Genomic DNA, 11,140 nt, shown 5'->3' with positions numbered 1-11,140 from the left:
TCCATCCGTTTTCAGGCCTCAAAGCTCTGAAAACACATTTCTTCTTTTTCTGACGTGGACCCCCTTTTCACGTCCTCTTTTCTTTAAAAACCCATGACGAAACAAACATACAAAATGAAAAAGGTTGGAAACAAAAAAAATCTAAATGGCTCCCTTGTTAGTTTTCATTTGTTCATTTTCCTTCCTTTTTTGAGCAAACAAACGGCCCCTAAAAAAATCCAACAACACTAACGATAGTTAGACGTGTGCAATGTGCCTCCTCCGACCACGAGTCCATTAGATTTAAAGTTGATAATATATTCATAAAGTTTTCACCCTTTTCTTGCTGTCGTATCCTTGAACATATCATTCGTCTGTCCTCATGTGATCTGCCTCTCAACCTAGAAAAAGCTTGTCGATTTTGTGGCTTTTGGTTCTTCTCTCCGCCCCTTTTACGAATTTCTTGCCGGCTTGAAAGTTCATTTTTTATTTTATTTTCTTTTGTCTCCGTCCTTCTTATATATTGTACCAGCCAATTAATCAACGTAGCAAATTATTAAAGATTTACATGTCTCACTTTCAAATTTTGATCACTTTGTCGTGAGAAGAACTGACAGCTCCCATAACTTTCATAATATGATTTGTAATATAAGTGAAATTATTTATTCAATTAATATCAATGTATTAATATCAATGTATTTTGCATATATTCTTGTTTTCTGATGTTTAAACCTATTTATAGCCTCTGAAATGACATAATTTTAAACCCAATTAACGTCCACAAAACGGCTATAAACAGTCACTTATTTTAAACCTGAAATCTGGAAAAACTGTATTTGTAGTCGACTACAAGTCATAGTAGTCGACTACACTGAGTCTAAACAGACTCTGTGAAGTCAGAAAATTGTTTAGTAGTCGACTACAAGGCATAGTAGTCGACTATACTGTAAACTCAGATTCTGGAATTTTTTCTGTTTAGTATTTTAACTATAACTTTCTCATCCGATATCGGAATGAGGTGATTTAAGATTTGTTGGAAAGCTCTTGAAAAGACCTACAACTTTGGTCTTTTGAGTTTTTCCAGATTCTAATTTCTAAGGGGTGTAAATGAAATATTTTAAGACTCACTTAATATCTATAAACTCTAATGGCTAACATAGGGGATTTCTATTGTTAACCAACACACTAAGCATGTGTTAGTGTGTTCTAACACTATGTGTGTGCATGTGTATGAGTGATCAAGGATTGTACAAATTTCTAAGCAAAGAAAATATAAAATTACATTTTGACAATAAAGTATATCTTCTTCTTTGTTTCATTTTGCCTTGAACTCATCTATGTCTTGAGTATCTCTTTGAATATAATTGTTGATATAGCTCTGATACTGCAAAACAAATGTTAGCACATAATACACATAACATATAATATTTGTTATCATCAAAACAAACTAATCTTGGGGTCAAGATTCCTAACATTCTCCCCCTTTTTGATGATGACAAATATATGTTATTAAGATATAAAAATTTTAATCCCCCTGCATGAAATCATTAAATAAAATCTTTTACTCCCCCTGCATCAAAGCATTAGTAAAAAATTTAAAATTAAAATTTTCTATATAACTCCCCCTTTGTCATTAGCAAAAAGAAATAAACATAATTCTAATTAAAAATTTCTTTTCTTGGGTACCTTAATAAAAATATCAAGCACTTTGGTACCCTTTTATATTATATCATTAGGATTAGCCCTTAGGAATCCAAATCCACTTGGAATTTGGTTTCCATTTGTTAACATAAGTGTAATTCTTTGAATTGCAAACTTCATAAATATAAGATGAAATATAATAATTCCTATCATGAATATTCAAATTCTTAGGAATCCATATATACTTATTTTGTTTAGCATGAATATTCTTATTATTATTCTTCAAAACATAATCATTCTTTATAAAATACTTAGGAACAAATCCAATGCCAAAATGATTGTTTGAAGATTTTTGAAATGAGAGCAAATTATTCAAATTCTCTTTACTTTTATTGAATTTACTAACATTCAAACATATATCATCATATTTTAATTTAATAGAAGAAATATCTTTATCTAAAACATTAATGCGGATTTTTAAATCATTGCATTCTGATTTTAGATAAACATTCTCATTAGTCAAAATATGATTTTCTTTAAGCAAGGATTTATTTTCCTCTTTCAATTCAATTACTTGAGAATTAGAAATAGTAGAAGAATTAAAATCAGAAATTTCTTCAAGTAATCTTTTATTTTCACCTTTAAGAAAATTATGTGAAGCCTTTAATCTCAAAAATGTTTCATATAATTCATTGAAAGCATTGTGCCAAATATCATATGCGGATGTGGCCGTTGACACCCTATTGAACTCATTCTTGTCAAGTGCACAAAATAAGGCATTCATTGCTTTAGAATCCAAATTAGCATTGTTCCTTTGAGATGTAGTCCATTCCGTGAAAGGAGTAGTTGGCTTCTCATATTTCGTTTCGACGACGTTCCAAAGTTCATAGCCAATTGATTGAAGGTAAATCTTCATTCGGCACTTCCAATAGTTGTAGTTCGTGCCATCGAATAGAGGTGGTCGTTGTGTGGAATATCCCTCTTTGAATTGTGATGTATTTGTTGATGCCATCTTTCACCTTGCTCTGATACCAAATGTAGGATCTGAAATAGATACACTAGAACACTAGAAAGAGGGTGAATAGTGTTCTTTTAGAATATATGCAAAGTAGATTATAAATTGCAAAGAAAGAATGGCAATCTCAGAAAATGAACATCACAAACACAAGCATGTATACTGGTTCCACCTCCCCGGTGTACATCCAGTCCCCAAGCAAATCCCGCTTGAGATTTCCACTATGATTTTGAAACCTTACAAAATCAAAAGCAAACCTGACCAATTTGCAAGACCATGCAAATTGCAACACCAATTGACAAGACCATGCCAATTGCCACCCAATCTCTAAACCAAGAGATCAACCCTCTCAAACCCGAGAGAAATCCTTTTTGAAGCAAGAACACAATTGATCCTATAAGCCTTGAATGTGTAGTGAAGTGTAGCAGTGGCTTAGGATTCTTTTAACTCTCTGAATATTGTCTATACAATCTCTAAGAATGATTGAAACCAAGACAATATTGGAAACTTTCTTTTTCTAAACACTTAGCATGAAAATCTGGAAAATTAGAGAGTGAATATGCACAAAATGTTTGATCTTGCAAGTGTAAAACTTGGTGCTTGTTTTCTGATGTTTAAACCTATTTATAGCCTCTGAAATGACATAATTTTAAACCCAATTAACGTCCACAAAACGGCTATAAACAGTCACTTATTTTAAACCTGAAATCTGGAAAAACTGCATTTGTAGTCGACTACAAGTTATAGTAGTCGACTACACTGAGTCTAAACAGACTCTGTGAAGTCAAAAAATTGTTTAGTAGTCGACTACACTGTAAACAGACAGAAACTTATGTTTCTGTCAAACATCTCAGTAGTCGACTATAATCTCTATTAGTCGACTATACTGTAAAAAGACAGAAACTTGTATTTGAGTTATATACATGAGTAGTCGACTACTATCCAAATTAGTCGACTATTAAGATCAAAAATTCAGAAATAATGAGTTTTTATAATTAAGTTTTAACTATTATTCTAATGGTTAACATAGGGGATTTCTATAGTTAACCAACACACTAAGCCTGTGTTAGTGTGTTCTAAAATTGTGTGTGTGTGCGTGTGTGTGATCAAGGCTTGTACAAATATTCTAAGTAAAGAAAAATACAAATACATTATCTTTTGTTCTTCATTTTCTTTACTTCAAAATGCCTTGATATCCACTTGCACTTGTTCATATTCTGATATTGAAATCTGCATATAAAAGTTAGTATACACACAATATAAATTGTTATCATCAAAACATTATCATGAAGAAATGATATTCAACATTTGATTATAACATTGAGCAACTAATCTAGCTTTGTTTCTAACAACTTGACCAAATTAACGTCCACAAAACGGCTATAAACAGTCACTTATTTTAAACCTGAAATCTGGAAAAACTGCATTTGTAGTCGACATCATGGAATTACCGCTCGTGCCCCTCCGATGATGCTTACCGTCCCGGCCAACACCTCCAGCACCATACGACATCTTTCTTCTTACGCCATCTTCAATCTTGATAGAGGCCGTCCATCTGTGCAGGAGCTCCGAGAGATGCTGGCCTACCGCTTCAATCTTAGGACATGGCCCCATCAAATCAAGGAGGCGGCAGGGAACAGCTTCATGGTGCAGTTTCCATCCGATGAAGTTCTTGCCCAAGCTATTGAACTCGGTTTGATAGATATGGGCACATTTAAGGGCAGATTCCGCCGTTGGAAAGAGGATCTGAGGCTAACAACGTTGTCTATTTTATACCAAGTTTGTTCTCATTTTATACCAAGTTAGTTCTAATTTATACCAAGTTAGTTCTAATTTATACCAAGTTATTTCTGTTCTGTAGAGTGTTAGTTCTAATCTGCACAGTGTTAGTTCTATTCTGTAGAGTGTTAGTTCTAATCTGCACAGTGTTAGTTCTATTCTGTAGAGTGTTAGTTCTAATCTGCACAGTGTTAGTTCTAATCTGTAGAGTGTTAGTTCTATTCTGCACAGTGTTCGTTCTAATCTGTAGCTTGTGATGGCTTGTTAGTTCTATTTTATTACACGTTATATCTAATTTATACCACGTTATATATCTAATTTATGTTAGTTCTATTTTATGCCAAGTTATAAACCTAATTTATACCACGTTATATCTCATTTTATACCAAGTTATTTCTAATTTATACCAAGTTAGTTCTATTTTATACCACGTTATAAACCTAATTTATACCACGTTAGATCTAATTTATACCAAGTTAGATCTATTTTTTACTACGTTATAAACCTAATTTATACCACGTTAGATCTAATTTATACCACGTTATATCTAATTTGTGTTAGTTCTATTTTATATCACGTTATAAACCTAATTTATACCACGTTATATCTAATTTATACCACGTTAGCTCTAATTTATACCAAGATAGTTCTATTTTTTACAACGTTATAAACCTAATTTATACCAAGTTAGTTCTATTTTATATCACGTTATAAACCTAATTTATACCACGTTATATCTAATTTATACCACGTTAGCTCTAATTTATACCAAGATAGTTCTATTTTTTACAACGTTATAAACCTAATTTATACCAAGTTAGTTCTATTTTATACAATGTTAGATCTAATTTATACAAAGTTAGTTCTATTTTATACCAAGTTTGTTCTCATTTTATACCAAGTTAGTTCTAATTTATACCAAGTTATTTCTGTTCTGTAGAGTGTTAGTTCTAATCTGCACAGTGTTAGTTCTATTCTGTAGAGTGTTAGTTCTAATCTGCACAGTGTTAGTTCTATTCTGTAGAGTGTTAGTTCTAATCTGCACAGTGTTAGTTCTAATCTGTAGAGTGTTAGTTCTATTCTGCACAGTGTTCGTTCTAATCTGTAGCTTGTGATGGCTTGTTAGTTCTATTTTATTACACGTTATATCTAATTTATACCACGTTATATCTAATTTGTGTTAGTTTTATTTTATACCAAGTTATAAACCTAATTTATACCACGTTATATCTCATTTTATACCAAGTTATTTCTAATTTATACCAAGTTAGTTCTATTTTATATCACGTTATAAACCTAATTTATACCACGTTATATCTAATTTATACCACGTTAGCTCTAATTTATACCAAGATAGTTCTATTTTTTACAACGTTATAAACCTAATTTATACCAAGTTAGTTCTATTTTATACAATGTTAGATCTAATTTATACAAAGTTAGTTCTATTTTATACCAAGTTTGTTCTCATTTTATACCAAGTTAGTTCTAATTTATACCAAGTTATTTCTGTTCTGTAGAGTGTTAGTTCTAATCTGCACAGTGTTAGTTCTATTCTGTAGAGTGTTAGTTCTAATCTGCACAGTGTTAGTTCTATTCTGTAGAGTGTTAGTTCTAATCTGCACAGTGTTAGTTCTATTCTGTAGAGTGTTAGTTCTAATCTGCACAGTGTTAGTTCTATTCTGTAGAGTGTTAGTTCTAATCTGCACAGTGTTAGTTCTATTCTGTAGAGTGTTAGTTCTAATCTGCACAGTGTTAGTTCTATTCTGTAGAGTGTTAGTTCTAATCTGCACAGTGTTAGTTCTATTCTGTAGAGTGTTAGTTCTAATCTGCACAGTGTTAGTTCTATTCTGTAGAGTGTTAGTTCTAATCTGCACAGTGTTAGTTCTATTCTGTAGAGTGTTAGTTCTAATCTGCACAGTGTTAGTTCTATTCTGTAGAGTGTTAGTTCTAATCTGCACAGTGTTAGTTCTATTCTGTAGAGTGTTAGTTCTATTCTGCACAGTGTTAGTTCAAGTCTGTAGCGTGTGATGGCTTGTTAGTTCTATTTTATTACACGTTATATCTAATTTATACCACGTTATATCTAATTTGTGTTAGTTCTATTTTATACCAAGTTATAAACCTAATTTATACCACGTTATATCTCATTTATACCACGTTAGATCTAATTTACTAATTTATACCAAGTTAGTTCTATTTTATATCACGTTATAAACCTAATTTATACCACGTTATATCTAATTTATACCACGTTAGCTCTAATTTATACCAAGATAGTTCTATTTTTTACAACGTTATAAACCTAATTTATACCAAGTTAGTTCTATTTTATACAATGTTAGATCTAATTTATACAAAGTTAGTTCTATTTTATACCAAGTTTGTTCTCATTTTATACCAAGTTAGTTCTAATTTATACCAAGTTAGTTCTAATTTATACCAAGTTAGTTCTAATTTATACCAAGTTATTTCTGTTCTGTAAAGTGTTAGTTCTAATCTGTAGAGTGTTAGTTCTATTCTGCACAGTGTTAGTTCTGTTCTGTAGAGTGTTAGTTCTAATCTGCACAGTGTTAGTTCTATTCTGTAGAGTGTTAGTTCTAATCTGCACAGTGTTAGTTCTATTCTGTAGAGTGTTAGTTCTATTCTGCACAGTGTTAGTTCAAGTCTGTAGAGTGTTAGTGCTATCCTGTAGAGTGTTAGTTCTATTCTGTAATCTGTTCCGATCCAAGTCAGTTCTGCTTCTGCACATGTTAGTACTATCTGATACCAAGTTAGTTCTATTCTTTGGCTTGTTACTCCTAGCCCCTCGAGCGCATCGAATAACTGAGATGTTAGTTCTATTCTTTTAAGCGTGTTAGGCCTAATATGATAGTTGTTTTGTTACTTACAACTTTTTATCTAGTGTAAGCTGATGTTAGTTCCCGATTAACAAAGAGTAAACATTCAATCGGAAAAAAACAAAATATTTGTTGCATACTGGGACGAAAACACTTCAACATATCAAACACTTAGTCAGCTATAGATTCATTACATGTTTTACGGTTATGACCTTCCATATGACATCGAGAACATTTTACTGGCCGCGTGTAAACAGTTCTGTTGTTGATACGCCTGGTTTTATTTCTCCCTTTCCTTTTTGTTGTAAGTGGAGGTAGGATCTGTATCTCATCCCTTGGCACGATGCGCTTCTCAAAGTCAGGGATAGGGTAGAGGATTGGCTCGTAGCTTTTTTTAAAGGCTTCAACCGTCATAAACCAGTCACAGAACTGGTAGACATCCCTTTTCATAAACATAATGGATGCGCATGCATGTTTGCAAGGGACACGGGTTACATCCCACCCACGGCAAGTGCATGTTTTATTGTCTAGATCCACTTGACAAGATCTATGGGATTGTACCTCAAATAATCCTGTGTGGGACTGACGAACCTCCAATGGACGGCCATTTTCCATGTTCTCTTTGAGAGCAAGTTCAGCTTTGGGGCAAAGAAATTGATTCCAGCTTTCAGCCATGGTTCGTCGCTCATTCATACGAACCATAATCTGTTTACGTATGTGCTCTACCAGTTGAAGTATCCGTAGTAGCCTAGCCTCATGTATCCATTTGTTGAATGACTCTGCAACATTTGATGTAACGTGACCATATCTGAAACATAATAGGGAATTCGTCAAGCGGCTTATAATAGTCATGTAATGAAATAGCTTATAACTTACCTAACTCCAGGAAAAAACGCATTGGCCCAGTTTTCTGGAGCGTAGTTCATCACAATATTGTAAGCTCTTTCGTCAACCAGTCTAATGTCGTCCATGTAATCGTTCCATTCTGCTCTAGTATATTTGTAACAGGCAGATTGCAATAGATTACCCAAGATCTGAGTATCTTTTGATTTGAATCCCAAATCCTTCAACTTTGTCCTGAAGTTCTCAACTAGATGCAACACACATCGAGAGTGTATAGAATCTGGAAAAAATTCTCTAACTGCTTCTCTGATCCCCTTATCCGCATCTGAAATTATCACTAGCTTGTGTGGAGGGTTGTATGGATCTGGCCTTTCATAGAGAATAGACCACAAACCTACAAAGAGTTGTGGTTACCATACACGAATTAGAGTTAGCAATGAATGAGCTAGAATTATCATAACCTGCAACAGAACTAACATGGCTAGGGATAGAACTAACCTTGTAAGAACCACTTCCAGTTAACATTATTTTCCTGATCGCATATACAATACGCCAATGGAAATATCCCCTGATTTCCATCATATGCTACGGCGCTTAGGAGTATGCCTTTGAATCGATCTTTAAGAAAGGTACCATCCAAAAATAAGAGTGGTCTACAGCCGTATAAAAAACCATTTATGCAGGCGGCGTAGCATATGAATAACCTTGTAAACCTCCCCTCATTTTGTTCAACATGAATATAGCTACCTGGGTTTGTCTTCTTGACCTCTTCTACATACCTAGAAAATTGAAGATTAAGCGTTAGTACCAACATTGAAAAATTAGTATAATCAACGTCACATAAAGGAAATTAGTTTGTCTTTTGTTATATATCATCTTCTATTTACCATCGTAATTGATCGTAGGACTCATGGGCATCACCATATAATTTCTCTTGTGCTCTTTCTTTACCCCACCAAATCTTACTATAATCGACCCTAATCCCATACGAGCTTAGAAACTCCTTTTGAACGTCAATAGGCCGTATATCCGGTCGAACCTTTAACGTGGGTTGTAATTGGGTAGCAATGAATCGCCTTGAGGCTCTAGATTGACCAGCATTATTGCCATGCTGCCCACAACTGTGATTGTCCACAAACCTTTTGATTTCAAGTCTATTATCATTTTTCGGTGGAGAGGCAAATAACATCCACGGACAATTTTTTGCTGCCTTAAACCGACAAAACACTCGAATACGCTTCGGTTCATTCTTCCCAAACTCGTATTCGAATTTTTTTGCCATGGAGTAGTATAGCAAGGCCAATCTTAACTCCTTCGTACTTTCAAATCGTTGTCCCTCACCGGTTAAAGCTGTGTGCCACCAAGCAGGAATCCTCTCTGATCTGCTAATCATGTCATCAATCGTCATGACATCATCTCCGGAAGGATTGTCATTGGGATTCTTATCTGGAACACTTGTGGTCAACAACGCCGACGGGCCACAGTCTACACTTTTTGATTTTAAACTGCACAAATAATAGAAGTATCAACAGATAATAGCAAAAGCTAAAAAGCAAAAACGACAATTGCTTACTGTTAGAATCAATTAGAACTAAAAGAACTAACAATATAACCATTAGAGCTAACAGTGCATTGATTAGAACTGACATAATAGCTATTAGAACAAACAATATAGCCATTAAAGGTTAGTTCTAATTTAACGAAGTTATTTCTATTTTATAACAAGCTATTTCAAAATTATAACATGTTAGTTCTATTCTGTAGAGTGTTAGTTCTAATCTGCACAGTGTTAGTTCTATTCTGTAGAGTGTTAGTTCTAATCTGCACAGTGTTAGTTCTATTCTGTAGAGTGTTAGTTCTAATCTGCACAGTGTTAGTTCTATTCTGTAGAGTGTTAGTTCTAATCTGCACAGTGTTAGTTCTATTCTGTAGAGTGTTAGTTCTAATCTGCACAGTGTTAGTTCTATTCTGTAGAGTGTTAGTTCTAATCTGCACAGTGTTAGTTCTATTCTGTAGAGTGTTAGTTCTAATCTGCACAGTGTTAGTTCTATTCTGTAGAGTGTTAGTTCTAATCCCCTACAGTGTTAGTTCTATTCGGTAGCGTGTTAGTTCTAATAATATGCACAGTGTTAGTTCTAATCTGTAGTGTGTTAGTGTCAGTTCTAACTGATGGCTTGTTAGTTCTATTTTATACCTACATTGTCTAATTTATACCACGTTAATTTATACCACGTTATATCTAATTTATAACAATTAGGACTAACAATATGGGAACTATAGTGGAACCAGCAATAACTCTAGTAGAACTAACAAAATAGCGATTAGAACTGACAAATAAAACATTAGAACTCTAGTATGGAGCATAACAAAGAACTGCTTAATGACAAATAAAACATTAGAACTGAAGTCCAGTTAAACCTAGTATAGAACTAACAAGAAGACGATTAGAACTTAAGTTAATTGATTTTACAGTTAACCTACATGTCTTGTCGGACTTGCTCGTTTTCCTGTTTATTCGAAGAATCATCTCCTTCTTTAAAAGCTTGCACGTGAACCTCTTTCAGTCCAAGATTGTGGCAATGCTCCACCATAGACGTCAGATCACCATCGTTCTTAATGAGAAATTTTAAGCTTCCAACTGTTTGATCTTCGTATGCCAAAATTAATGACTCGTATGGAAGATCTAACCTCTCTGCCGCATCAAACTTGAGATCCAAGATGGTGGTTGAAGAATTAATCTTCAAGAATACCGCTTTATACTGCGAAGAGACAATGCAGATGATGTCCTTTTCAGCCATTTTGATCTGAGGAGGAGGAGTAATGGAGAACTAACTAGTTATTGCTCATGATGGAGAGAGTTATGGAGAGAATTTTGGTCTGAGGAGGAGGAGTAATGGAGAACTAACTAGTTAGATGGAGTAAAAAAAGGGGGAAATTTCCCTCCATTTTCCCCATCATATCGCATTAATGAGAAGTGACTTCCAGGACTCGTCCGGGGAAGAAAGAGAATGGCAGTTTCGGTTTTTTTGTAAAATACCATCTG

General features: G+C 33.9%; 1 protein-coding gene across 1 annotated transcript; it reads right to left on the bottom strand.

Annotated features, from left to right (window-relative positions):
* On the bottom strand, positions 7,367–9,609 carry LOC109832238. The gene is made up of 4 exons (XM_020399665.1): positions 8,985–9,609; positions 8,596–8,876; positions 8,131–8,491; positions 7,367–8,062 (listed from the first exon to the last, which is right to left on the bottom strand). The coding sequence occupies exons 1-4, from the start codon at positions 9,503–9,505 to the stop codon at positions 7,426–7,428; spliced, it is 1,800 nt and encodes a 599-aa protein (XP_020255254.1). The 5' UTR covers positions 9,506–9,609; the 3' UTR covers positions 7,367–7,425.

Source organism: Asparagus officinalis, chromosome 3, assembly GCF_001876935.1.
Source record: "Asparagus officinalis chromosome 3, Aspof.V1, whole genome shotgun sequence".
In the NCBI taxonomy this organism is placed as follows: Eukaryota; Viridiplantae; Streptophyta; class Magnoliopsida; order Asparagales; family Asparagaceae; genus Asparagus; species Asparagus officinalis.
This window is presented reverse-complemented; position numbering and strand designations above follow the sequence as displayed.

Excerpts from the sequence above, each read along its gene's own strand:
- LOC109832238 (XM_020399665.1), bottom strand. The coding sequence starts at position 9,505 with ATGACGATTGATGACATGATTAGCAGATCAGAGAGGATTCCTGCTTGG. Across the intron at positions 8,877-8,984 it reads TCCTACGATCAATTACGATG|GTATGTAGAAGAGGTCAAGA; the intron begins GTAAATAGAAGA and ends TCAATTTTCTAG. Across the intron at positions 8,063-8,130 it reads GCGTTTTTTCCTGGAGTTAG|ATATGGTCACGTTACATCAA; the intron begins GTAAGTTATAAG and ends ATTATGTTTCAG.